The sequence below is a fragment of the Taurulus bubalis genome, assembly GCF_910589615.1.
Source record: "Taurulus bubalis genome assembly, chromosome: 12".
Lineage (NCBI taxonomy): Eukaryota > Metazoa > Chordata > Actinopteri > Perciformes > Cottidae > Taurulus > Taurulus bubalis.
The window spans coordinates 3,527,235-3,551,462 of record NC_136600.1 but is presented as its reverse complement, the minus strand read 5'-3'; the positions used below and the strand labels follow the sequence as shown (position 1 = coordinate 3,551,462).

The 24,228-nt window shown below is 42.9% G+C and overlaps 1 protein-coding gene across 1 annotated transcript in view; it reads right to left on the bottom strand.

Moving 5' to 3' along the window:
* adgrb1a (adhesion G protein-coupled receptor B1a) overlaps nucleotides 1-24,228 on the bottom strand; it is a gene marked incomplete at both ends in the record, with an annotated part of 98,775 nt that overhangs the window by 57,912 nt on the left and 16,635 nt on the right. Inside the window, 11 exons of the mRNA XM_079226980.1 lie at nucleotides 1,562-1,670; nucleotides 4,156-4,224; nucleotides 5,560-5,754; nucleotides 5,956-6,062; nucleotides 6,167-6,268; nucleotides 6,375-6,539; nucleotides 7,865-8,029; nucleotides 8,903-9,082; nucleotides 9,464-9,631; nucleotides 11,490-11,594; nucleotides 12,259-12,420. Coding sequence (XP_079083106.1) covers nucleotides 1,562-1,670; nucleotides 4,156-4,224; nucleotides 5,560-5,754; nucleotides 5,956-6,062; nucleotides 6,167-6,268; nucleotides 6,375-6,539; nucleotides 7,865-8,029; nucleotides 8,903-9,082; nucleotides 9,464-9,631; nucleotides 11,490-11,594; nucleotides 12,259-12,420 — 1,527 coding nt within the window. The remainder of the gene's footprint in view (nucleotides 1-1,561; nucleotides 1,671-4,155; nucleotides 4,225-5,559; nucleotides 5,755-5,955; nucleotides 6,063-6,166; nucleotides 6,269-6,374; nucleotides 6,540-7,864; nucleotides 8,030-8,902; nucleotides 9,083-9,463; nucleotides 9,632-11,489; nucleotides 11,595-12,258; nucleotides 12,421-24,228) is intronic.

The following is a 24,228-nucleotide window of genomic DNA, read 5'->3' as shown; positions in this document are numbered from 1 at the left end:
GAGTCTCAGTGATGGCTTCACTACATGTTTCCCCTGTTTGAGGAAAAGTAGAGCGTTTATAGTCACTGGGAAATGGAAGAAGACAGCAGCTGGTTATGAGTGTGGGTTTGCTAGACCTGCTGCCCTGAAAGAGCTAACGTTTACCAGGTTGTTCTCTCGGGCTGGATGCAGAAATAGAACGCTTTAGAGATCGTGCTGTGCCTCCATGCCTTAATATTAAATTAGTTGAATTCATAACAAAGGACATTGGGCAAATCCTAACCAGAGGAAGGACCCAAAGTAGGACCCAGTCTGACCAATCCCGGTCCAGACCGAACCCAGAACCTCCAGATACTAAAGCCTAGCTTCAGTTTTACAGTTTTTCATTTCAGCAACTACATATATAACATCAAAAATATAAGAAAAATTAGATGACATTTATATTTGTTTAGGAGACAAAACTACATTGTTAGGTTAGAAAATGCAACGTGAAAAAAAACTTTGTCGTTTTAGGATTGTAAACATTTAGTTTGGGGTTAAAATAACAGAATTTGTTACATAACTCCATATGTAGACGACATAAATTAAAATGACTCGATGCTGACGTCACGCAGGACACGAACATCGATCACCAAGGTGAGAGTCCCGTGTTTGACCCGTCCATCCACCCGGACCTTTGATTAAAATATATAACTTATTTACGTACTGCCCTAGGAACAGGTTATGATCATTCCATTATTTCGATGAAATTGGACATTAAACACATTTGCATACAAAATATTAATTAAAGTTGGCTGCCAAACATACAGAATTTATGTTTCAACCTGTGAAGATTTGTTATCCTCGTAACATAATAAAGGAAGATATTTTACAGTTCATGTGACTAACAGCAAATATACCAATGCAGTTGAAAAAATCGAACTAAAATATATGGAATTGGGATTATAAAGGTGAGCCGATATAACACTCACTAATGATTCCCTCTGTCTTTATTGGTCTTTGTCTATTCTAAAATACAGATGAACTGTATTCACACAGGAAGTCAGTCTACTACTCATGGATGGTTCACAGCCGGTGAACACAATGTCCTCATAATGACTGAAATTGTGTTTCTGTGTTTGCTCACTGAGCTGCATTGTGGGAAGTGTAGGCTTCTGAGTTATTGGAGCTTGATTCATGGGGGGGAAAGTTCACTTTTTCAGCTTTGATTTTATCCATAAAATAAACAAACAGTAGGGCAGTGCAATACTGTGTTATTATTTCTACAGAACCTCAAACATCTTCGTAATCTCTTCATTGCCTTTTTTTTTAAAATGCTGTTTCTTATCAGCTAACATACGCACCAATATTCATATTTTTGTGACAAGCTAAAACCGGTCAATAATATGGATGAGGACATAGAGCGCTAGCTGGATGCAGGTAAACTTGAGTCGTGGTCAGGTCACCCTGCCCTGTCCTCTCTTATGTGTCACCTTTGAAGATTAATCTTCAGAAAAACACAAAGCTGTGATAAGAGTATTTGTTTTAAAGAGCAGAGATAGCTGTGGAGCTGTGGAGATCTCCTGGACGAGATGAGGCTGACCTAGGTTATCGGTGACTTCATACATGTCTTGAAAGTCTTTCATCCTCAGGCCAATGACATCCACAAAGTCCTCCAACAGACGGAACAGCTCTTTGATGTTCGGCCCCAGCTGAGGAAACACAGGGACATGAAAGTAGAATGAGCATAAAGGATTATGGATTTCAGCAGAATATAACTGTGTGTGTGTGTGTGTGTGTGTGTGTGTGTGTGTGTGTGTGTGTGTGTGTGTGTGTGTGTATATATATATGCACACAATTGGAAGCCCTTTTACAGAAATTGTATTTATGGCAAACATTGCCACCCCAGTCCAGTGCTACCATTCCTCCTGTTCTGCACAGCTATGACCATCATTAATATTTAATTTGGCAGCATCACAGCCGGCTCTTCATTTTGATGCCGACAGTGTATGCAATTAACCGTGTCTCTGTTTTAACACTCTGGGGATACACTTTGGAGGAGTGAGCAACACAAACCGAGCGCCGTGGGCCTGAATAATATGAGGACTGTCGTCCTCCTCCACGACAGGATTATTCAACAATGGCGAGGAAACCTCAAATTTATGAGCTGCACTCGCAGAGGGAAACAAGTTCAGTTGAGACAACGAGCGTCTGCTTTAAAGCGAGCTGCACAAACCTTTCTTTGATTGTGACAAATACAGAATATATAAAGAATCATGGGACTTTCAACCAGTTACACTGCAAGACAATCTGTGTTTAGTTTAGACTAGACAACCTAAATATTGCTTTCTGCAAATGGCCTCAGGGCCCACTTAAGATATTATTAAGCAAATGTAAACATACGCTGCAAATCCTATGTGAAAGTGAGTAGAAGTGTGTCAATCTAATATCAACATGTAACAAACAGAACAGATACAATATTGGTTTCTGTCCCAAAATAGTTAGATCAATGTCATGAAATGTATCAACATCTATAGTTAAAACTCTGATATGCAATGTAAATACAAAGCAATATTAATTAGCAATAATTGCTTAAAGGGTTTTTCCAGGTAGTTTTGATTTTGTATCTCCTTTTATGATCTCTATATCTTGTGTTTTATTGAACACATTATTGCATGTGTTGTCCTGACTTCCAGGCTGCTACTGCTGTTGCACTTATTTCCATTTAGCACACTATAAAAAGCAAAATGCTCGGAACAAAAATTGGATTAAGAAAGCCAAACCATCCCATTATGTCTGCTTCAAGTTGCCTTATTTTCTTCGTAATGCTTTATTGATTTTCATTATTAGCACAAAAAGAGAATGTACCTCTGACGGCATGTTCTATTTGTTCTGTTTCATGTGATTATAAGCTTTCACGTTCCGCTTTACAAGATTTACACTGATATGGGACGGATTACTCACGTTATCCCGCTCTCTGCACACGTTATACATCAGCACAATTCTATCTCGTGAAATGGAAAATGATAAGCGCAATACGAACTACGGAAAAGTAATGGCCTTTCAAACTGCAGAACTACACTCATTATCTAAATCTCTCCATGTTAACTGCTCTACAGACAATGAACTGGGATGAATTGGCACCCAGTGTGTTGAGTATACTGGTCACCACAATAGAACAATGCTTATTTGGGTATAAAAAAGGAAACCAACATTCATTGTCTACGGAAAAGCGTGATGACATCACAACTTTGAGACTTCTGGCTTTGAGAGGAGGTCAAATTCAAACATTGATGGGTGGAACTTCCCACGGCCATAAAAATAACTCTCATTCCCCTTTAAGATGAAATACCTGCTTTAGTTGCACGTTCAGAAGTCTCACACATTCTGAACCTCAGCTCAGACCCTGGCATAGAGACCCCCTTGTGGTTCTGGGTCCCAGGAGGCAGATTTACCTGGTTGGTAATCCATCTTGGGGCCCCAATAAAGGTCTGGAGACTGAGCGCTTGGCTTTTTGATCAAACTTACCATTAAGAGCAGACACTGAGCCCACTGGGATACAGTTCCCATTCAAGTCACTACAAGTTGTTAATGATTTCACCAAAGAGAATAAAACAGAAACCTCTGGCTTGCTCAGAAGCTGGGACACGCACATTCCAAAAATATGAAATGTATTAGTCACGCTGAAAAATGATCAACCTTGATCCAATGTATTTCATGTGACTGTAAATAAGAGAAGCTCTTGGCGTGCCACAGTTGATGAGGATAATAACAATAACCTTCACAGTGAGCAGCTACTTCCTGTACGCATATCAGGCCCTGCCTCGTCGGAGGAGCCCAGGTTGGTTTGTTTGCCGTGTTCTGCCGCCCGCATGCCGAGAAAAGCACGACAGCTGGGCGGCTGAATAAGGCAAAGACGAGAGCAGCAGATGGAGGAGTGGGTGTGCGCCGCGTTGACTCGGTTACTCATTAGCTATAGATATTTCTGTCCCTCAACGGCTCTCCTCCTCCTCTACCTCTGTCAGCCTGAAGAGGTGCAGGTGGGCTGTTGGTCCACCTGCGTCTTTGTCAAAGTGTCCAACTCGTCAATTGTGCAGCTCCAGGGTCGTTTTTCTTACTGTTGGACTAGAAGGGTAATTACTGCCGAGGCGGCGCTGTAAAGGCCGTTTTACTGGAGAAAGAGAGGACGATACTAACCAGTTGCGCTTCCTCCCATCTCTCCTTGTTCTCCTCCATCAACAGATTGCTGACTGACTGCACAAAGTTCTGGAAAGACAAAGACATTTTTTTCACATGATGTCACACTGTTAGCTTTCCAGTCTGAAATCAGGATTTAAGGTGTAACAGGATGATAGTCTGTAGATTTCATGAAAAGACCCCAGCCACCGATGAATGTCTGACATATCTTCCTGAGCCACAGAGCTGCATTGTTGTTTACACACGTGTTTCATGTTCTAGTCAATAGTTATTCAGTCTCTCTTTCAAACTCAAACTTATACGTTTCATTTGGTTTCTGTCGAGGTTGAATGAAGAGCCTCTCGACAATCAGCAAGGTAAAATGCCTTTTTTTCTGTCTGGTGGCTTTGACGAGGGCATATTCATTTCATATTTTATACTTTAATAAATCCCTGATGATTTCCTGTATCATTCACTTCACCTCAAAGTGCCTCAGAACTTTGAATGAATTGCAAACTAACGTAAAAAAAACTAACTGTGTTAGTGGGTGTATAAGTTCACCACTCAGAATACCAAAGACGCTATCGAGTTGCATTATGGGAATTTATTCAAGTGCATAATAAAAACAATGGATGCCATCAAACTTTTTGTGGATTATCTAGTTTGATAGGTTGTTGCCAAATTGCTGACATTATGGTCGCTCTGGCTGACGTTACGCTCTCCCCTCCCACCTGCCTGAGTGGCACTGAGCATGTGCAGCTTCAACAGAGATGAGAAAGAAGCAAGATGGCGGACGTAGGGGTCGAATAGTGACCGACACGTGATATATGTATATATGTACCATGAGAACTACGTGAAGCCGGAGTCAAATTCCATGTATGTGTAAACACACATGGGCAATAGAGCTGATTCTGATGTTATTTCTTTGGAGCGTAGACGAGCTGATAAGTGATATGAGAACGTGACATTGGATCGGGTCATGGTTCTAGGCTTTACTCTTTAACCCCAGCCAATGTAATGGCGGAAATTGCGAATGGTTTGCATTCAACTAAATACTGAAATTCTCCTAAACCACTAGGTCTATTTAAATAATTAAAAAAGCTATAATATACAGAAACCCCTTGTGAATATAGATACTAAGTTCATATATGTGTTAGTGGTATATCAGTTTATGATAGTACACAGGAAAGTAAAAAGAAAATATATATAAAAAAAATATTTTATTATATCTTAACTATAATAATGAATGCTGAATATAATATATCACATAGCTCTATATGTTCGGAGTATATGTTTGATTGAGTGAAGTTAAGTATTTTTAATAATTATTTTAGATCAGGATTTTCGAGCGATCGCTGAAAGTTCCCACTCCCTGCCTGGTCACCAACAGCAGCACACGGCCAGTAAACCAATCTATCAACTCACCCTCATGTCTGCATTGCTGGGACTGTAGTATGCCCTCCTGAAGATCTCTGTCATGTTCTTCAGCACGTCCAGGATGGCCAGCAGATCCCCGCTGTAGCTGGTGCCGTCGCTGGACGTCACCTTCAGCTTGGTCATCACCTCTGAGACACCGTCTCCCACGAGGCCTCGCTGCGCTTTGGACAAGTGTTCCCGGGTCTAGCGGAGCAAGAGGCTTCTGTTACTTCACGTCAACGCTTTTGACACAACATCCTGCAGTAATCTATTCAACGAACATCTCTTGAAATGTCACACCTTTGTGTCCTGACAGGTACATTTGAAAATACATAATTCATGTCTTCGTATTGGTTATTTTGATACCAGGAGTGTAAAAAGAAGAAAAACCATCTTAACGCTCACCAAAGTTTGTATACTGCGATAGTCATTGGAGATGCACTTCATATAGGTGGGGTTCTCCCAGTAGGCCATGCCCTCCTCGTCCAGGCTGCAGCGCCGCAGGATGAGCCCTGTGTGAGGACACATAGGACCATATCAGCAAAGTGTCTCTAGTCCGACTCCTAAAGCTGCCGCTGGACGCTCCCGTCTCACGGGCGCCGAGGCGAGAGCTCACCTATGGCGTTGGGAGGACAGCGTACTGCTGCTGTATCCCCGGCTGGAGTCATCTTCCAGACGACGTTGGAGAAGTTGTCCTCGCCACATATTTCATGAGGTTCTGTTCACAGAAGGAGAGTCAATGAGGGTCGTGTAATGGATAATCATGGACAATGTGTTCAAGCTTGTCTAAGTGATCAAAGCAAACCCTGTTCCCATCCACTGACCTGGGCATCTCTTCTCATTACAGCTCCGGACCTCTTCTCGCTCTCCAGGACAGGCCTGCCCTTCAAAAAAGGGCCCATAACAAATCCTGTTTCTCTGCTGGCTCCCTCCTCCGCAGGTCTTCGAGCAGCCCGTCCACAAAGACCACGACTGCCACTTGCCATGCACTGAATGCACACAGTGATAGAGTTAGACAGGACTTCATCGGGCACAATGCAACTCACACAGTGAGGGTCTCCACATGCTACTCCAGTGTTTCCCACACTTGTTGTCTGGTTTCCCACTTTTTAAGAATGGCAAACCAGAGCAACCCACTTCACACTGGGCCTCACCTATAACTTGTGAGAAGAGCACATTTGCGTGAAAATGAACATCCCTGACCCGAAATGATCTTGAAGACGTGAACATTTAGAACATTTAGAATAATTACACGTTTGATTAATCAAAACTTAATTTGTAACACGCATGTGTGATTGAAAACATACACAAGTTGTTTACTTTATTTAGGAGGAATTCACTTGTGGATCTTTTCATTTCCTCTCAACAGTTAAACAGCCTGACTGTCCACAAGCCTTTCTTATTAGATTCAATGACGTAATTAGATTAATTAATAATTATCAGATTAATATGAACATTTTAAAAAGAAGATTGGAAGAAATGCAATGGAACATTACAGTTAACAAGCACATACTTGAAACTTGCTTAATACAAAACAAATTAAGCAAACTTTCGAAAGAAAAAAAAATGCAAATAAGGCAGGTTTCTATCAACTGGCTTGGAGGGATGAAACTCTAATTTGGTCAGAAGTTAGTGCTCCAGGCTCTAATCTGCAGTAAAGGTTTCAAACCAGAAACAACAACAAGTCACATTGGCCCTCTAAACATCTACGAGAGAAAAATTCGAGAAAGGTCTAGAGTTTTTGAAATTTTGCCATTTTTATCCGTCTTTTCAAATTTGATATTTAAAAGAAAAATACTAGTGAAGTCTATGTGATTTGTAGTACATGTAGAATATATGTATATATAGTCAATGTAACCTTTCTTTTCTTCCCAGTTTCCACTCTTTGTGCTTCAGACATATAAGGTCTATACCATGCATACTGATGAAAACATATTGATTGTTAGATGAAAGAAAAACATTGACACTGAGTAGCCAATACACTCTGCAATATAACTTTTTTCATGTTCAGAAGATACACATGTGGGAGTTATACATTTCCATAATATCTGCATTGTTTTTTATATTTTAATCATGTAAATGTAAATCTGTTGTCTAAATGTCATCCTTGCAGCAGAGTAAATGGCCCTGCTTCGCTTTGTTGTATTGTGTGATGCTTTTGTGACATCATACAATAGAAGCGAAAAGTTACAATGGAATTCTAAAAAGGTGTCTGCATGATTAAATACTTAGTTTATATCCAATAGTTTGATGTAAACCTGCAATACTGGCAATGCGATGCATTCATGGACCAGACTAAAGGGTTCTTTCATACCCGGACACTCCCCCAGGAAGCAGTCCACCGTCTCCAGCCATTCTCCCCGGCAATCGGAGCCGCCGAACGAGGGCCCGTTGCACTCCCTGGTTTTCTGCGTGGTCCCGTTGGAGCAGGAGGCGGAGCATGAGCTCCAGCTGGACCACTCGTTCCACACTCCGTCCACTGAGAAGGGCCACGGCCACAACAACAGGGAAGCAGAGGAGACGGCACACGTGGTGCATTATGTGCTAATTCAAAGACATTTTGGCTGAATAATTGGACACATCAAATAGTCTTGCATTCTTAATGTGTGATGATACATAATAAATGTAGATCATGTATGGACGAGCGTTCAGAGAGCTTAGAATCAACTTTTCTTTACAAAGTCGAAGGTAAATGTGTTGATGAGGGATCCGAATAGTCACACTCGATGGCGAGGCAAGAAGCCTGCCATCGAGGGGGTCGAATGTGATGGATCTTCTCAAAGGCATCCCTGGAGTTTACACGGCTGTACACACAAGACAAAAGTCTGATTGTATAGAAGTCTACCATGATGATGATGATGATGATGATGGACAGGTGGCCACCACGGCGCTGTACGCGCTAGGTGTTGTCCGTGAACTTTAACCTTTTCACAGTGTGTTTTCACTTCATGAATTTTAACATTTCCGAACATTTTGGTCGCCGACAAAATGTATTTTCAGTTGTATTTAGCTCCACCGTCTAGTGTAACTTCGGGATAGAACAAAAATCAAGATGGTGACAGCCAAAATGTCAAATTCATGGCTCAAAGGGCTGGATACACTCTGTTTATTCGACATGGCGGGCCTCCAGATATGTCAGATTGTCCTGTGTGTAAGGAAACTACCACAATCACACATTTTATAACGAGCAGCGAGCCCCGCGTGGACACGGGGAGAATCACGCCACATGCACCCTTATTGCTGCCACATGGAAACTTTAAATCCATGTTTTGGCTTCACCTTTTTGACTTTTTGATTCTTTTTCTACCTATATAATATAATTTTTCAAATAAGTAATGCATGTGTTCCTTACCTGGACAGACAGCTATGTTGCAGAATTTGGTCTGTTTCTCTGGGCCATTGCAGGGATGTCCCCCAAACTGTGCGGGGGCGCAGCTTCTCGTTCGGGCTCGGTAACCTCGGCCGCAGGTCGAGGAGCACAGACTCCACGGAGACCACTCGTCCCAAGTGCCGTTTACTGCAATCAGAGCAGCTGGGGTATGATTTAAAGACGGACACCTTGATACACCGACACATAACTGAGACTGTGAACTGGACTGACTGGTACAAATGACTGGGTTCTTCTATGCCGAGCCATTGCCTTGGGATGATATTGCTTTGGAAGTGGAGGAGTCTCCCTGCCTGTCTGCATGTAGGAGAGCCTGAGAACAGCGTGGAATCTCTGTTATGATAGTGGGAGTCATTTGCAGGCAAAAGTGAGTGTGGAAATCAACGTGGGGGGCTCACAGATTTGCTAAGTGCCTGAGGAGGGGGTCAGGTGGGTCCTATATGGGTGAGGCAGGGTCCAGGAGAGGGCTGGGCGAGCGCAGGGAGGTGGCGGTGGGGGTGGAGGGAGGGTGGGGGCGGGGCTTACCTGGACAAACGGCAGAGTTGTTGCAAGGTCTCTGCTCGCGCAGTGGCCCACTACACTGGGTGCTGTAGGAGGAGGACACACAGAAACGAGTGCGACTCTGCCAGCCCTCCCCACACGTGGCAGAACACACACTCCACGCTGACCACTCCTCCCCTGAAGCTGGGTCTACTGAGGAGGGTAGGGTAGGGTGGGTAAAGGACAAGAGGATAGGAGGGAGAAAAGAGAGGAAGAAGGGAAAAGGAGAGGGCCATAACTAATTATCATGCAGGATGCAGCCGCTGTGGCCAAACGAGGAAGGGTCGTGGTGTGATAAAGGGTAGATGCTAGCGGGGCCACATTTCAGGGGCCGTCTCCTCTAAAATTGCAAATCAGGTGGACGAGGTCCACAGGTCCCTCCCAATGTGGCTGATGAATGAGGCGGCCGTAGCTGGTGGTCCTTGATGGGCCTCAGTATTCCAAACCACTGCACACTGCTCAGTTAAATAACAATGATGGGGTTTGCCAGGAGGCCTTAATCCTCTGCAGACCATCTGGTTTGGAGCAGAGCTGCAGGTCCAGCCCACCTAATGATCTGTCCGACTTTATACACTGCATGCTTCAAAAGGAGGCGGCCCCTGAAACCGTCCCCCGCTACTGTTCTGCGTGTCCTTCTTCATCTGTGTGGGGCTCTGATGTCATATCCTTTGCATTCACTTCTCCTAGAAGTGAATGCCACTGGCTTAGGATATGTCAGTCATCTTTTCAATGGCCATGACTGCCGGGAAATTGTGCAGTCACAGCCGGGGGGGGAGAGGGAAGCAGGGAGAAGAGAAGTAAACAGGAGGTGGGAATCGATCAGCAAATTAAAGTGATGCTTCACACAAAAACGTTGTCTTTGTACCAGAGCGGCACACTCTTGAAAGGTTGCTACTGGACTTCTCTCCAAAGAGCACTGGGCGCAGTCAGCTTCGATTCATATCGGTCACAATGGATTTGATAGGTTCTGGTGGACGAAAGTCAAAATATCCAGACTAGCGGTCCACAATCCCTCGGCCAATCCATTTGCACATTGTGTTAAAAATGGCTAAATACTGACACAGATCCATGCCGATCACAGCCTCTTGTCTCTGTGAAGAAGCTTCCTCGTACAGCCACCTTCTACGGTGATAGTTCAACATTTTGGGTCATTTGCAGATTTGCGCTTTTTCTCTGAGTTTATTGAAAAGATCGATACCGCTGTCTTGTCTTTGCTTTAAGTACGACACTGGGACACAATAAGCCGAGCTCTGTGGCAGGAAACATCAGGCTTGACTTAAACATTGCTTTCCTAACTTTATGGAACTAAATGGAACAAATAGAAACACATAAATATAAAAGAGTTATTTCCAATACCCGATGGAGCTGTATGATACCATACATACATACATAGATATGATACAGGCATCCAAAGTATCTTTAGTGCAACGGTTTAACAAACTTTAAGGGATTCATTGAAAAAAAACTTTAAACACTTAAGTGAACATTCAAAGAAAACCTCAAGAAGAAGACTGAAGGTTGTTTTGAGAAAATTATTTTACGTGAAGGAAACCTTGATTGAAACACAAAGAAAAACCTTAAATTGAGGTGTTTTGAGCAACCGGCCGCTGATTCTAGCTCCATATTTACCGCAGAGACATCAAACTAGTATCGAACAGTTGGAGGGATGAAGAAGCGAATAAGCACACGCCCCAATGTGTTGAACTACGTCTTTCAGCAGGCTGCTCCTCCTGCTTTTGGGTGGAGTATCACTTTAACAGAGAGGGAGGACTCCATCCATCTTAGTGTTCTGCAGACAGGGCCTAGTGGCTCGTTATGACATCTCTCACATCAAAAATACACCTTCACTATGTTCAGTCAGGGTCCATGTTGGAATTAGTCCGTTGTGGACGAGGCACTACTTTGGGAGCTTTTGATAGATGTGTGTGTTGTCCTGGTGTGTGTGTGTAGTGGTCACCCAAGCTGCCACAGTGACTGATGCATGGGATCCCTCTGCGTCCCGTTGTCTTACCTGTCTGCGGGCTCTGCTGTCCGCCGCGGGGCTTGTCTACGTCGTCGCGCTTGCGGCTGTCCACCGAGCGAAGCGACTGGCTGCGGGAGAGATGGCGACCTTTGCCTAAAGGGGGTGAGTCAAGGCCGGGGGAGGAGGGAGGGTGGGGGGGTTAGCAACCTGAGGTCCTTCACCAACGGCTCATGTTTGGGACACAACTGTGACGTGATTGGTCACCCAGAACAGCATCAGCCAAACTTGGGACTTTTGTAGTGCTGTGAATGTGTGCAGAGCTCCTTTCATGTGTTCAGCTGTAGTATAATAATGTTTGATTTGATGTTAGTCATGCCCTCTGATGGCATGACTAACTGACAAAAAACACAACCGCAGTATTAATGACAATCTACTGTTTGAGTTATTTGTCGGGCAGAAAAATACTACGAGTTCTGGACAAATGAAGAAAGCTTTGAGTGGGAGAACAATGCAGCTTCTTTGTAAATAACTTCTGCATAATCGTGCTCAGATGTTAATTTCCTGTGTCCTTTTCATTATTATTTTTCATCGATCAAAGTCCCCTTTCCAACATGCACTCCTTAAGTCAAAACACTGACTTATAGAGCGTGGATGAAAAAACATGTAAAAAGGAAAATCTAAAGAAATAGCTAGAAACAAACACGTTGCACACACCTGATGCTCATATTTAACCACAAAGCGTAGAAGGGGACTCGCTGACAGACATGGAGGTGCAGAAACATAGATGCAAGCCGACACACAGAGGACGGGAGCTCACCGGTGCTGCAGGGCTGTGCGTTGCAGGGCCGGCCCTCCTCCAACACGCCCTCACACAGGTACAGCTCCTCCGGGGGCGACTGACACGTCCGGGTCCGGGATTGAATCCCGCCTCCGCACTCGCTGCTGCACTGTGCCCACTGACCCCACGCACTCCAGCCTCCTACAGACAAACACAGGCATTTATAGAGAAGGGTCAATCACCTTGTAGCCCCGCCCTAAAGCGTCCCCTGCTTTATGGTCTGTTTGACTAAATGATCATAATTTACTAAATGAACGTCATGCTGTATTGAAGAAGACTTGAAACTAGAGATTGAGACACAAACTCATGTTTACAATGTTTACTGAGGGAATAAATCAAGAGAGAAGTAGAGTCATTTATATAGACTTCTATACAACCAGAGGAGTCGCCCCCTGGTGGTCAGGAGAGAGAATGCAGCTTTAAGTCCTTTTCCCCCACTACCTGGACCATCTCCCATTGCATGGACACAAAAAAAGCATCATACAGATACTTCAAACCAAATACATTTTCATCTGAGCCTCTTATTACACGTTCATTACGTTCATTACACACACGCACGCACACACACACACACACACACACACACACACACACACACACACACACACACACACACACACAGGTAACTGTGTGTAGTTATTAACAGTGTGTTTGCTTTAGAATTTACTGCCAGATTAACAGACTTGACAAAGAACTAAATGCTATTCCTGCATTGAGCCACACAGACTGATGCTATGTAACACTGAGATGCCTGTGTGTGTGTGTGTGTGTGTGTGTGTGTGTGTGTGTGTGTGTGTGTGTGTGTGTGTGTGTGTGTGTGTGTGTGTGTGTGTGTGGTCCTTTAAAACAGGAGTGTGAAGAATGCATTGCCTTTGTGCTTGGCCATTCTGATTTACAGCTCCATTAAGATGTGCTGATTTGAGGAGGAGCAGGTCGAGAGCCGCTCTGAATGGCTCGTTCTCTTCGTCCTGCACGCTCATGAATGTTTAATGGCAAAGACAGATGCCTTTTAGCCCCCATAGGCAACAACAAATATGTATATGTACAAATCTGCATGAATAGAACATGAAGTTGGCCGACATCCAGACACACGTTTTTTAATTACTGCCAAGTCATTTTCATTTGGGGTCAAGGGCACTTGATTCAGTCAAGCGTCAGATATGCACCCTCTCACACACATCCACCATTCCTCTGCAGCTGTGTGTAATCTCCCCATGCCCGTGTGATGACTCAAACTTTATGGATTGAAACAGACTTTTTGGACAGAAAGTCCCAGTCCGTGAATTATTTCATTTCTCTAGAGAAATGAAATTAGCAGGCACCAGTGATCACAGTCAATATCTCCTCGCTGTCAGCAGAGCGAGGCCCAAGTGTTGCTTTGATGCTGTGAAATGGGATTTAGCAGTTTATGGGACCGTTCATTAGTTTATGGGACCGTTCTAATGCATTAGACTTAGAACACTAATGTCGGGTGAGTTTCACCCGAGTGATTGTGGCTACGTTATTTTCATTGTGTTGCTTTTGTCTGAGTTGCGTGAGTCTTTGTGCTTCATGCTGTCACCGACGTTATTGAAGGTGGCCGTGTCTTTTTGAAGGTGGGCGTGTCTTATTGCAGGTGGGTTGGGCTCTGCTCCAATCCCTGTTTTTTTCAACCTTCACGTGTTCAGGTGATTTTCACCCGACGTTAGTGATAGAGGGTGAAAACATTGCGGATGTGTTTTAACATTGAAGGAGACTTTTTCTTCACAGGACAAGACTCACATGTCCCAGGAACATGTGGACCAAAGAACAAGTTCATAGCTCTAACAATAGATTTGTTATCATGTTTATTGACGAATCCCTAATTTTTCACCCGATTTTGAGCCTTTTTTTAGGGTCTCTCCATGATACCTGTTTCATGAGAAGTTGTATAGGGTAAAATAAAAGAAGAGTACTTCAACTTGCCTTTTATTGTTGGATTACAACATATTTTGATGAGAAGTATATTTGATCAGGTACAATATATCGGGGGAAATATACCCGACATTTTAACGTTAGTGTTCTAGGGTTAAGTATAAGGTAATGCTGAATCAGCTAATTCTGGTTCAGGGTCCCACCCCTCAAGCACAAACATACAATTATTCTTCCATCAGTTACATTTGGAAACTGCTCTTAACCAAATTTGAGCCAAGTTATTTGTAATATAGATGTTTTCGGTACAGTGGGGAGGTTTATGTTGATAGTTTGATTGGTTTGCAACTGTGCATTTATTGACTTTTTCCGGAGTGAATTTTTATGGACAGGTTTGTCATGCAGCAATTTTTTGTAACCAAGATCATTTTCTCATATGGAGGACATTAAATGTAACCTTGACCTTGATGTCTCACATTCCAATCGACAGATTGCCATAACATTTCTTGAGCACATTCATGCCCCCAGTGGGATAAACCATTCCCATTTAAATGACCTCAAGGCTTCCTTCAGGACACACTTTACATAATTGTTATGGCTCTAGGGAGAGATAAATCATTGGTGCTTGATGATTGGTGATTCCTGATTGATGGTTCTGTGAAAAACTTCCATCTGGTGAAATGTAATAAACTTTAGATCTGGACCAAAATAGGATCAATGGGGGATTTATGACATGTTTTCTTGTGTAATGATGTCTAAAGAAGGTGACTCGCATTGCAGACTGCCAGACTACAGAGAGGTGCCTTTGTTCTCATTCATGCCGGTCCAGTCACCAGAAGCATAATGCCATTCCCATGGCAACGAGTCGTCACCGTCATTCAGTGACACGCAGACTCTTTATTGCTAATGACGAAAGAAAGATGTCATTTTTAAAGTTAATGAAGAGAGCGGGGAGCAAAGGGAGCCCAGAGAGATACAGTCTACCTGACTCAACATGTGAGCTCACACCACACACCATTCACTGGTGAGTCTGGTGATATTCTGTGGTTTTGTAATTGATTACACATCTCACTATCTGACCAAAATCATCAATGGACCCCAAACACAAGTATTGCGTGTGTATCCAATGGTGGACATATCTTATTCATCTGTAATAAGCTCTCCATTGGTGTTCAACAACTATAAAAACAAACCTCACACTGTTACACTGGGTGCAATGCTTCACTGCAGCTCTGACTGTGGATTGATCGGCAGCTGCAACAAATGCACTATTTCCTCCTGTTTGACTGACATTTGATTGAAAAAAACAAAAACAAAAAACTCACAATGACCAGCTGCTTTAGGAAATAACGGAGCCTTTTAAAAAACTATGTTTGCAGAGCTTCCCATCGGAATGTGTCCCAACAAGATCCATCAATCGCCCGAGAAGAAAGACTCAGGGAGGATGTTCTGATAATTACAGTTGTGGGCCGTTTAAGGAAATCATTGTGAGCTGGGTAGTCAGGAAGTCAGGAAGTATGAAGAAACATTGTAGATTTGGGTCTTTAAGTGGTATTGGTTGGTAAACCTTAAGTGGTATGAGGAACTGCATAATCTATAGTTTAAGGATAACTTAACTTGTTCCAGACATCTGACCTTGTGTATAATTCAGATATGGACCTTTGATGAAACACAACTTTTGAGTGGCCTTAAGCACAATTAAACTATTCGAAATCTTGTAGTTCTGGATGTTTTTTCTGACCCTGCTGAACAGTACTAGATTATTATATTATTTAATATCATTTCATGTACATTTCTTACTGTAAACCCAACTTGGAACCATACATTGTATTAATGTGCACAAGTAAAGGTCATACACACATTACCAATAGACTCTCCATAGCCTCCCATTTGCTTTTCCATGCCACCAACACAGAGCCACCCTTCCATTGTGAAACGCGAGCATCTTTATTTTTCGGACTGCGATTCCAGTCCAGTGGGACTAAAGGGAGCTGGATGCAGCCGAATAACCTTCAGCTTCTCTCCGGGATGATTCTGGGTCTATTGTGAACAAATATGCGTTGTGAATATAGAGGCAGATTAACTGCAGTTTGGGGCAAAGAACAGATACTCATTATGTCAAATGAACGCTCTGGCAAGGTGAGAGGAAAAGAGGGGCGGGGTCCATTTACAGATAAAGATGCATTCTTCTGGAGGAAAAGAAAAAGAAAAAATTACAGGACTATGACTTTGTTTTCTTTTTCTGCCCAATAATCAGACTCAGCGAAGAGGGGCGGGAGGAGATCAACGCAGTGTTGTCGTTCTCTCTCTGCAAGGGCATTAAATTATGTTCTCAATAATTCAAAGAGGGTCTGGAGTCAGATCACCGCTGGTAGAACCCAGAGTTATCTATGGTCCTAAAACTCATCATTCCTGCTTCACCTGCCAAAATACCTGCTGTACTTTGACCTTCAGCTTTCTCTAAAACACACACACACACACACACACACACACACACACACACACACACACACACACACACACACACACACACACACACAGATATACTGTACATGCATGCACTAAGTACACTTTAGAGCCATGCAACACACACACAGAGTAACTGAAGGGAAATGTGTGTGTGTGCGTGTGCGTGTGTGTGTGTGTGTGTGTGGGTGTGTGTGTGTAATGAACTTCCTGAAAGTCACCTTCACTTGGAGTGCTGGGCAGAGTGAATGGGCATCTCCTGTTACAGCTCCAGTTTCTACAGCTTTTAAATCAACAATAACAGCAACTAACACCTCCTACACCCTATCGCCCTGAATCCAACACCACTGCTGTGTTTCCATCACTTTAGATGGCATTGCATTTACATTCCTTTCCTGGAGACCTACTCTAACCCTAACTATGACTCACCAGCCTAATCCCAATCCTTACTCTAACCTCAACTTCAACCTTCACCTAAAGTTAGACCTAAACTTTAACCATAACCTAACTTTAATCTAACCTTAAACCAAATCCTCACCTGGAAATGTAATGACTGACATTATGGGGACCCACATTTTGTCCCTAAAAGAAGGGTAGGCTCCCACAATGTCACTGTGTAGAAGCCTTCATGTCCCCACAACATGAGTAATACATAAAGACACACACACACACACACACACACACACACACACACACACACACACACACACACCTCAGTCAATCAATACATCTGCAGTAACCCTATATGCAAGAGCTTAGTGTGTGTGTGTGTGTGTGAGAGAGAGAGAGAGGGAGAGCGAGAGAGCTGTGATGGAAGATAGGATGGGTGAACTATGATGTTGGACTTGACAACCATTGTGGCAGCTGGGAGGGAGCAGAGGAGGGAGAGGGAAATGTAATAAAGACGGAGACAAGAGCACTGGAAGAAATACTCATGAAAACATGAAATGCAGGCAGAAATGGGGTGATTAGTCCGCTCAAAGCTGCACGGCTGAATGAAGGATAAGGCGAGTGCTGACACCCAGAGGACAGAAGCAGTCAACTGCAGGGTGGAGATAACAGGCGTGAAAGGAGAGACGGGGGGAGGACAGAGGGAGATGAAGGAAGACAGGAACAGAAAGAGGAGAGAAATGTTAGGGCCGATAAGAGGAAGGGGAAATGAAAAGGGGGAGGGGCAGTAAGGCTAATTCCAAAGTGTTAGAATTCTACATCAATCACAATGTAGTGTCCTCATTCAATAGAGACTATTTATTTAATTATAGTTCCAGCAGTGAAAGATAAAGTGGGATATTTCTTGAGGGAAATGATTGAGTGCACTGACAGACTGACTGTACGGAGAATTACATTTCAATTCATGTATTAAAACACACAAACCTGTTGAATGACAAAACCTGTTCATATTAATCCTATAAAAAAATTGCAGCTAAATAAATAGATAAATAAATAAGGAAAGACGCATCGATCAGCTCCTCCCACGGAGCGGGGAGCTTAACCTGAGGCTGAACCCCCAATCCGCTCCCCGCTGGGCCGCTGTGACATTCAGCAACACATCACCAGCTTCCTGCTTCTGGATGTGACCTCGGCCTCTTTTATATATATATATATATATATATATATATATATATATATATATATATATATATATATATATATATATATATATATATATATAAACCAGTCCATGTATTTATTTTTTGAAGCTTTCATATTTTTTTATGTTAATAAATTGCAGTTCCCAAAATAATTGCAGAGGTGTGGGAAACAAACTGAACCACTTTAGCGAGAGGTCGAACCGAAGGTGAACAACTGAAACATGGATATGATCGTTGATTTGATTGTTGCAGAGGCTAAAAGGGAAGTGAAATTCAACAATCCTTAGTCGATATCGTGGTGAACAACAAAAACAAAACAATAAATCCCATGTACTTCATTTTCAGACTAATAATAATAATAATGAGAGGTTACAGAGCAAGAATATAATAGAATTATGTTGCAGTGTCCCCTGCCGTGTTTGACTATTTTTAGCTGATCACAATGTTATTATCACCAATAGAAATGATGGCTAGATTTATGAATATATGACCTTCAATAAAAGCCTCGTCCTTGGTTCAAATGACGACGAAACATAAAAAGATGGCTTATCCTGTTTCCTCCTCTATTGTATTATTGTCAGTGAGAAAAATCTTTGAAAGAAAATATGGAGCTTTATGAGACACTGAGTCCTCCCATTGAAGGCTGAAATTCTTTCAGGCGGGTCAACAGTTCCTTCAGGCAGGTTTTACACAATGGCCTCCGACCACACAGGAGACGCTTCCCTGGTCAGACATTCAATTCATATCAAAACACAGCGAGGAGCTGAAATCAGGGAGGAACAATAACTGAACATCAACATGTGTAAGCCCGACTCAGACATGCAATACCCAACAGTGCTGTCTTCGTCAAGCGGCACAACTAACGGCTTCTGGAGCCGCGATGGTTGCACAATATTTGGCAGCTGGTCCACAGAAGGACTGATGGAGTTGGAAAACAAAGACATAAAGGGAGTAGACCGATCTCCCTTGTACCAGCGGCATCAGATGGTCCCCTTTAACTGGTGGCATGTCGTGCATTAGATGTATATGTATAATTCTGCTGAACATATTATAAAAATCAATGAGTCAGTGAGGTATATCTATGGTTTTACATGCTGTACTGCCATCCACATCCATGATGACATCATTTGCCAAAATCTGCTTCAGGAGGCTACTGATGTTTGCCTCGGAGAGACAAAATGTACCTGGTCACAAAGTCGATGCCCAAAAACTGAAAACGTGACGTAATGCTCCATTGTGAACAACAAATACATATTGAAACTGGCAGGAAGAAGCCTTTAGCGTTAGCAGTTAGCGTTAGCAGCACAGTTCTGCTTAGCTAAACAACGGAGCTAACAGCCAATGTTCGGAGGTCGCGTTGATTTACATTATGTTGCTTTTAAAAGTTCTATTCATGAAAAAAAATTGTATTTGGCGAAGATAAATATATTGGAATGTATTAATGTGTCATGGTGTGTTCAAATGTAATCTTGTAAAATGTTGTTTTGGCAAGAAACCTCAGGAGGAGTTAATAAAAAAAATCCCCCCAAAAACCCAGAGAAAAACATTCAGCCAACATATTTAAGGAGTGTATGTTGAAGTAGATTTATTGTTTTCTTTTGTTCCTGTGGTATCAAATTGAGTTTTGTATTGACTACTAAATTCCAGGCATCGTGACCTCCCTATACGACGCCATTCAATTCAAATCGAGTTCAAAGTGTTGCGAGTCCGGCCGAGTCCGATCGCTGTTCCTTTTTTACAGAGAGATAGAAGCTTTTTTACAACCTAATTATTGTGGTAAATATATAAACTACGGATCCCACACGCCCATAAGATTGTTGAATCAGTGTAAATCTGTGTCGTCTCTTCAGCCCGATCAGCCGAGGAGACACAAACCATTACACCCCTCACCTTCTGTGCAGCGCTCAGCCCCAAACCCCATTGTCTATAAATACGTATCACGGGCCGCTCTTTGGTTTCAGGTGCGGGTCAGCCAACCAGACATTTCAATTCCGAAGATGAATGCCCCATTTCAGAGGGAGCGATAAGAAAAGGCTCAAAAGGTCTCTCACCGCGGGGATCAGATGCTTTTCTTTCGTTTTCTACACTTTGACTGACAGCTCAAAGAAATAAGGCGTCTTACTGTTTTTGTTTTTTTTGACCCTCTCAACACACATCCATCTTTGGCGGAGACGACTGCTGATAAGGCGTCCGTGCTCTGACTGCAGCCGCTCGGCTCCACGTGCTTTTTGCATGTCAAACAGCTCGAGTGCGATTGTTTGGGGAGTCTCCGTGAGCCGGGCGGCAGAGTTTTCTGAGTCTGTGTGGAAGAACCGAGAGCTGCTGGGAAGTACTTTGTCTGCAGCTTGATGCCGTTTGCTCCCAGTAACACTGATGCACTGGGCATCAGTGTTCCTATGGGAACTGCCAGAACCTCCGAGTCTATTTCCTCCATGGACTTGAGTGGATTCCCCGCCCCCTCATCCTCCCCCAACAAGGCTATTAAGCCTGAAAATCGCCCCCGCTGTGCTCTGGTGTGTCCTTAACTCTCTCCAGCTTTTTTTTTTCATTCACTCCACAGTTGATGAATGCGTCATTGTTTTTTTCTTCTCACTGTTTCTCCAAGTTACTTTGGGAAATGCAGTTAACTGCTCTATTTAAAACCCATACGGCATGCTACGGTATGTGAAATATATTCACAGGCGTCCAGGGATCGCTAACCTGTAAGCTTTGCATCCACTGGCACACGCACACACACACACACACACACACACACACACACACACATCTCTGAGCAATGCGGTTTAGCCTTCCCACGCTTTAGAACACTCTCATACATCAGAAGCCCTCGTCTCCCCACACAGTGTGGGATGCGACTGCATTGTGACTCAGAGACAGAGGCAGCGACGGAGCGGAGAGAGAGAGGGAGGATGAGGATGAGGAGGTGGCAGGGCGGTTGCTGGTGGTTCATCCTGGTGGGCTACGGAGGAAGAGCCTCGCGGGTCACTGTGGGTGATAGACATACACCCGCAGAGGTGATGATGGAAGTTCTCAGCATCCACCTCCACTTTGTGGGCACATCTCTGAACTACGTCTTGACAACAATAGTTTCATGTAGTTCCATATATGCTTAACACATTCCAGTTTATATATACATAAACTTTATAAAAACTTTATATAAACTACGCCGTCTGGGAGAGATTAAGCCCCTCCCAATGCTAAAAAAAAACATGCTGTTAACACGTAATACAATCATTGTTGGCGTTAATGGATTTCTACGTTAACGTATACCGCGATAACGTGTCCAGCCCTAATATATATATATATATATATATATATATATATATATATATATATATATGTATATATATATATATATGTATATATATATATATATATATATACATATATATATATATATATACATATATATATATATATATATATATATCTCCCAGACGGCGTAGTTGATAAAAGGAAAGCTATTTGTAACCACTGCAAACTGTAATTGTCTCATCACCAGAGTACTACGAGCCTGAAATACATTAAAGGCGTTACACAGCATTGATGCAGCAACCAGTGTCCTTAGAATCCAACGGATGAGCCTCAAGACGCTCCGGACCACGTTACAGCGTGCACCAACTGTTCTCCCACTGGAGACTACTGGACATGTCCTGAGCCAAATGCAGAACAGTTGTAGGTCTTCAACAGAGGTGTCAAAAGTATTCACATTCATTACTCAAGTAGAAGTATAGATACTAGGGTTTAAAAATACTTCTGCAAAAGTTGAAGTATCAACTCAAGCAAAAATGTAGGGAGTAGAAAGTACAGATATTTGCGTGAAAATGTAAGTTGAAGTAAAAAGTCATCTGAAAAATAAATACTCCAGTAAAGTATAGATACCCAAAATTTCTACTTAAGTAAGGTAACGAAGTATTTGTACTTCGTTACTTGACACCTCTGGTCTTCAAACACAGTCCAGCAAGTGCTGCTGAATTAGAACAGCAACAAACTGAACATGACAAAAGAAGGAGTGGCTTGTCCCTCACAGGGACCCTTACTACTGAACAGACTGTTTATGTTCCCTGATAAAAGACCATTGTTTCTTCTGGTACTGTTCAGAAAAAGAAAAAAAAAAAGATTTATATACTGTATGTTAACTTGATGTTGCTCCAGAGTGCCTGTTATATTGTTCTGATAACATTACTTTAGAATAAAAGCGTGCAATGCACTAGTTTATAATTCATTATTGAATTTTGTGCATAATGCGATTAATCGGCGGTTAACACAGAAAAATCATGCGATAATCGATAAAAAAATGTCCTCTTTGCCCAGCACTATATATATATATATATATATATATATATATATGGCCGAATGTATACACCCCACCTGTCCACATGGGGTTTTTATGGTTCGGATCCTAGATCTCTAAGTTCCAAAGCAATGAAATCCTAAACCTCTCTTCATTTTCCATTAGGTTCCAAGCGTCTCTCATGACTGATGAGCACAGAGCCAACACCTTGAGGGTGAACTGGAACGTCGACCGTGAGCCAGACCTGATCCCCAACCATTGTGCTGGACCTCCCAGATGCTTTTGTGGCTTAAATGGGAAATGGCTGATGGGACGCTTAAGACCAGATAAGGCTGGATCAGCATATCAATGCTCATGGAATTAGATGTAAACTATCATAAACTCCTATAATGCTCATCGTCCTGGTGCCATACATATTGATCAGCAGCTGAAAATAGTCCTCAACAAATGCACTACTACCTCCTGCTTGAGTACAGTGCTGAGCTGCTTTATGAAAGTACTAATCGTTGAACAAGTAAAACCTGTGAAACATTTGCACTGTCCTCAGGTGAGAAGGCTTGCTAAAGATGTCATCAGTGTAGCATAAAATAGTAGCCTGCTATCCCCCAGCGTGGCAATGGAAACTATATGCATGAGCACCTTTTGAGTTGTAAATGGAGGCTGGCGTGTGAAACAATGTGGCCATGCTTCACACTTCAGTCTGAAAACCATCGCAAAGCTTTGTACCCTCTGTGTGGGGAACATTTCCTTTAATTGGTGAGGGATTTTAATATCTGCCACGAGTCTGCTGCCAAAATGTGCCACAGCCGAAACCTGCGACGGCACAGAGCGTAGGCCTTTGAAATGAGCGGCCTATTAGAGGAGTCTGTCAGGAACCACCCGGCTCTTGATGCTGATTGACCCGTTCTGTGTCTGGAGACATTCAGCTCGTATGTAGAAGCACCTGCATGAACCCGTCCTGTCTCTGTGTTGCAGTCTGTCATTAAGTATAATTCTGCTAGCAGCAGCAGGAGCAGCCGGGCCTTTACCTGCTATTAAAGAGCATTTAAAAACAGATGAAGTGCTACGCGGCCTTCTGGTACTTGGCGCTCTAGTACCACGCAGGGACCCAGCACAGTAGACGGGTTCACTTCTACTTTCAGAAGGCTGAAGGCTGTAAAAGAAACTGGGCGTCTGCATCTAAGTTTGTATTTCCGAGGCGACCAGTTCTCTGCAACGATAACGTTTCTGCATGAAGAGTGATTATACAGTATAACAGATAAATAAAATAAATACATTTCAATGTAATAGCTCAGAAGACTGAGCACATCCTGGATGGCCCTTTGAGTGTTTGTATTCAATTTCAGTTTCCAGTCTTCAAATAGAGCATTATCTTTTTTCAGGGGGCTGAAATAAAATGCTCCCCAAAAGGAAATGAAAAGCAAGCAAGGAATCATCTCTAGATGTTTGGCATCAGACGGGGAAAGTCAACAGAACCGTCTGCACTGACTCGTGTGACAACGGGTCTTGAAAACCCAAGAAGGAAATCCTTCTTGGGTTTAAAAAGCATGCCATAACTGCAGACGCAGACGTGTATTTCCTGACATGCATTGTCTGATCGACACTGTGTCTTCTCCCTGCTGCAGTGGCCCCAGACCCTCGGGGCCAATACGCTGTGTGACAATACCTTTTAGTAATGTCATGGACTGCAAATGTTTTCGGTGATAT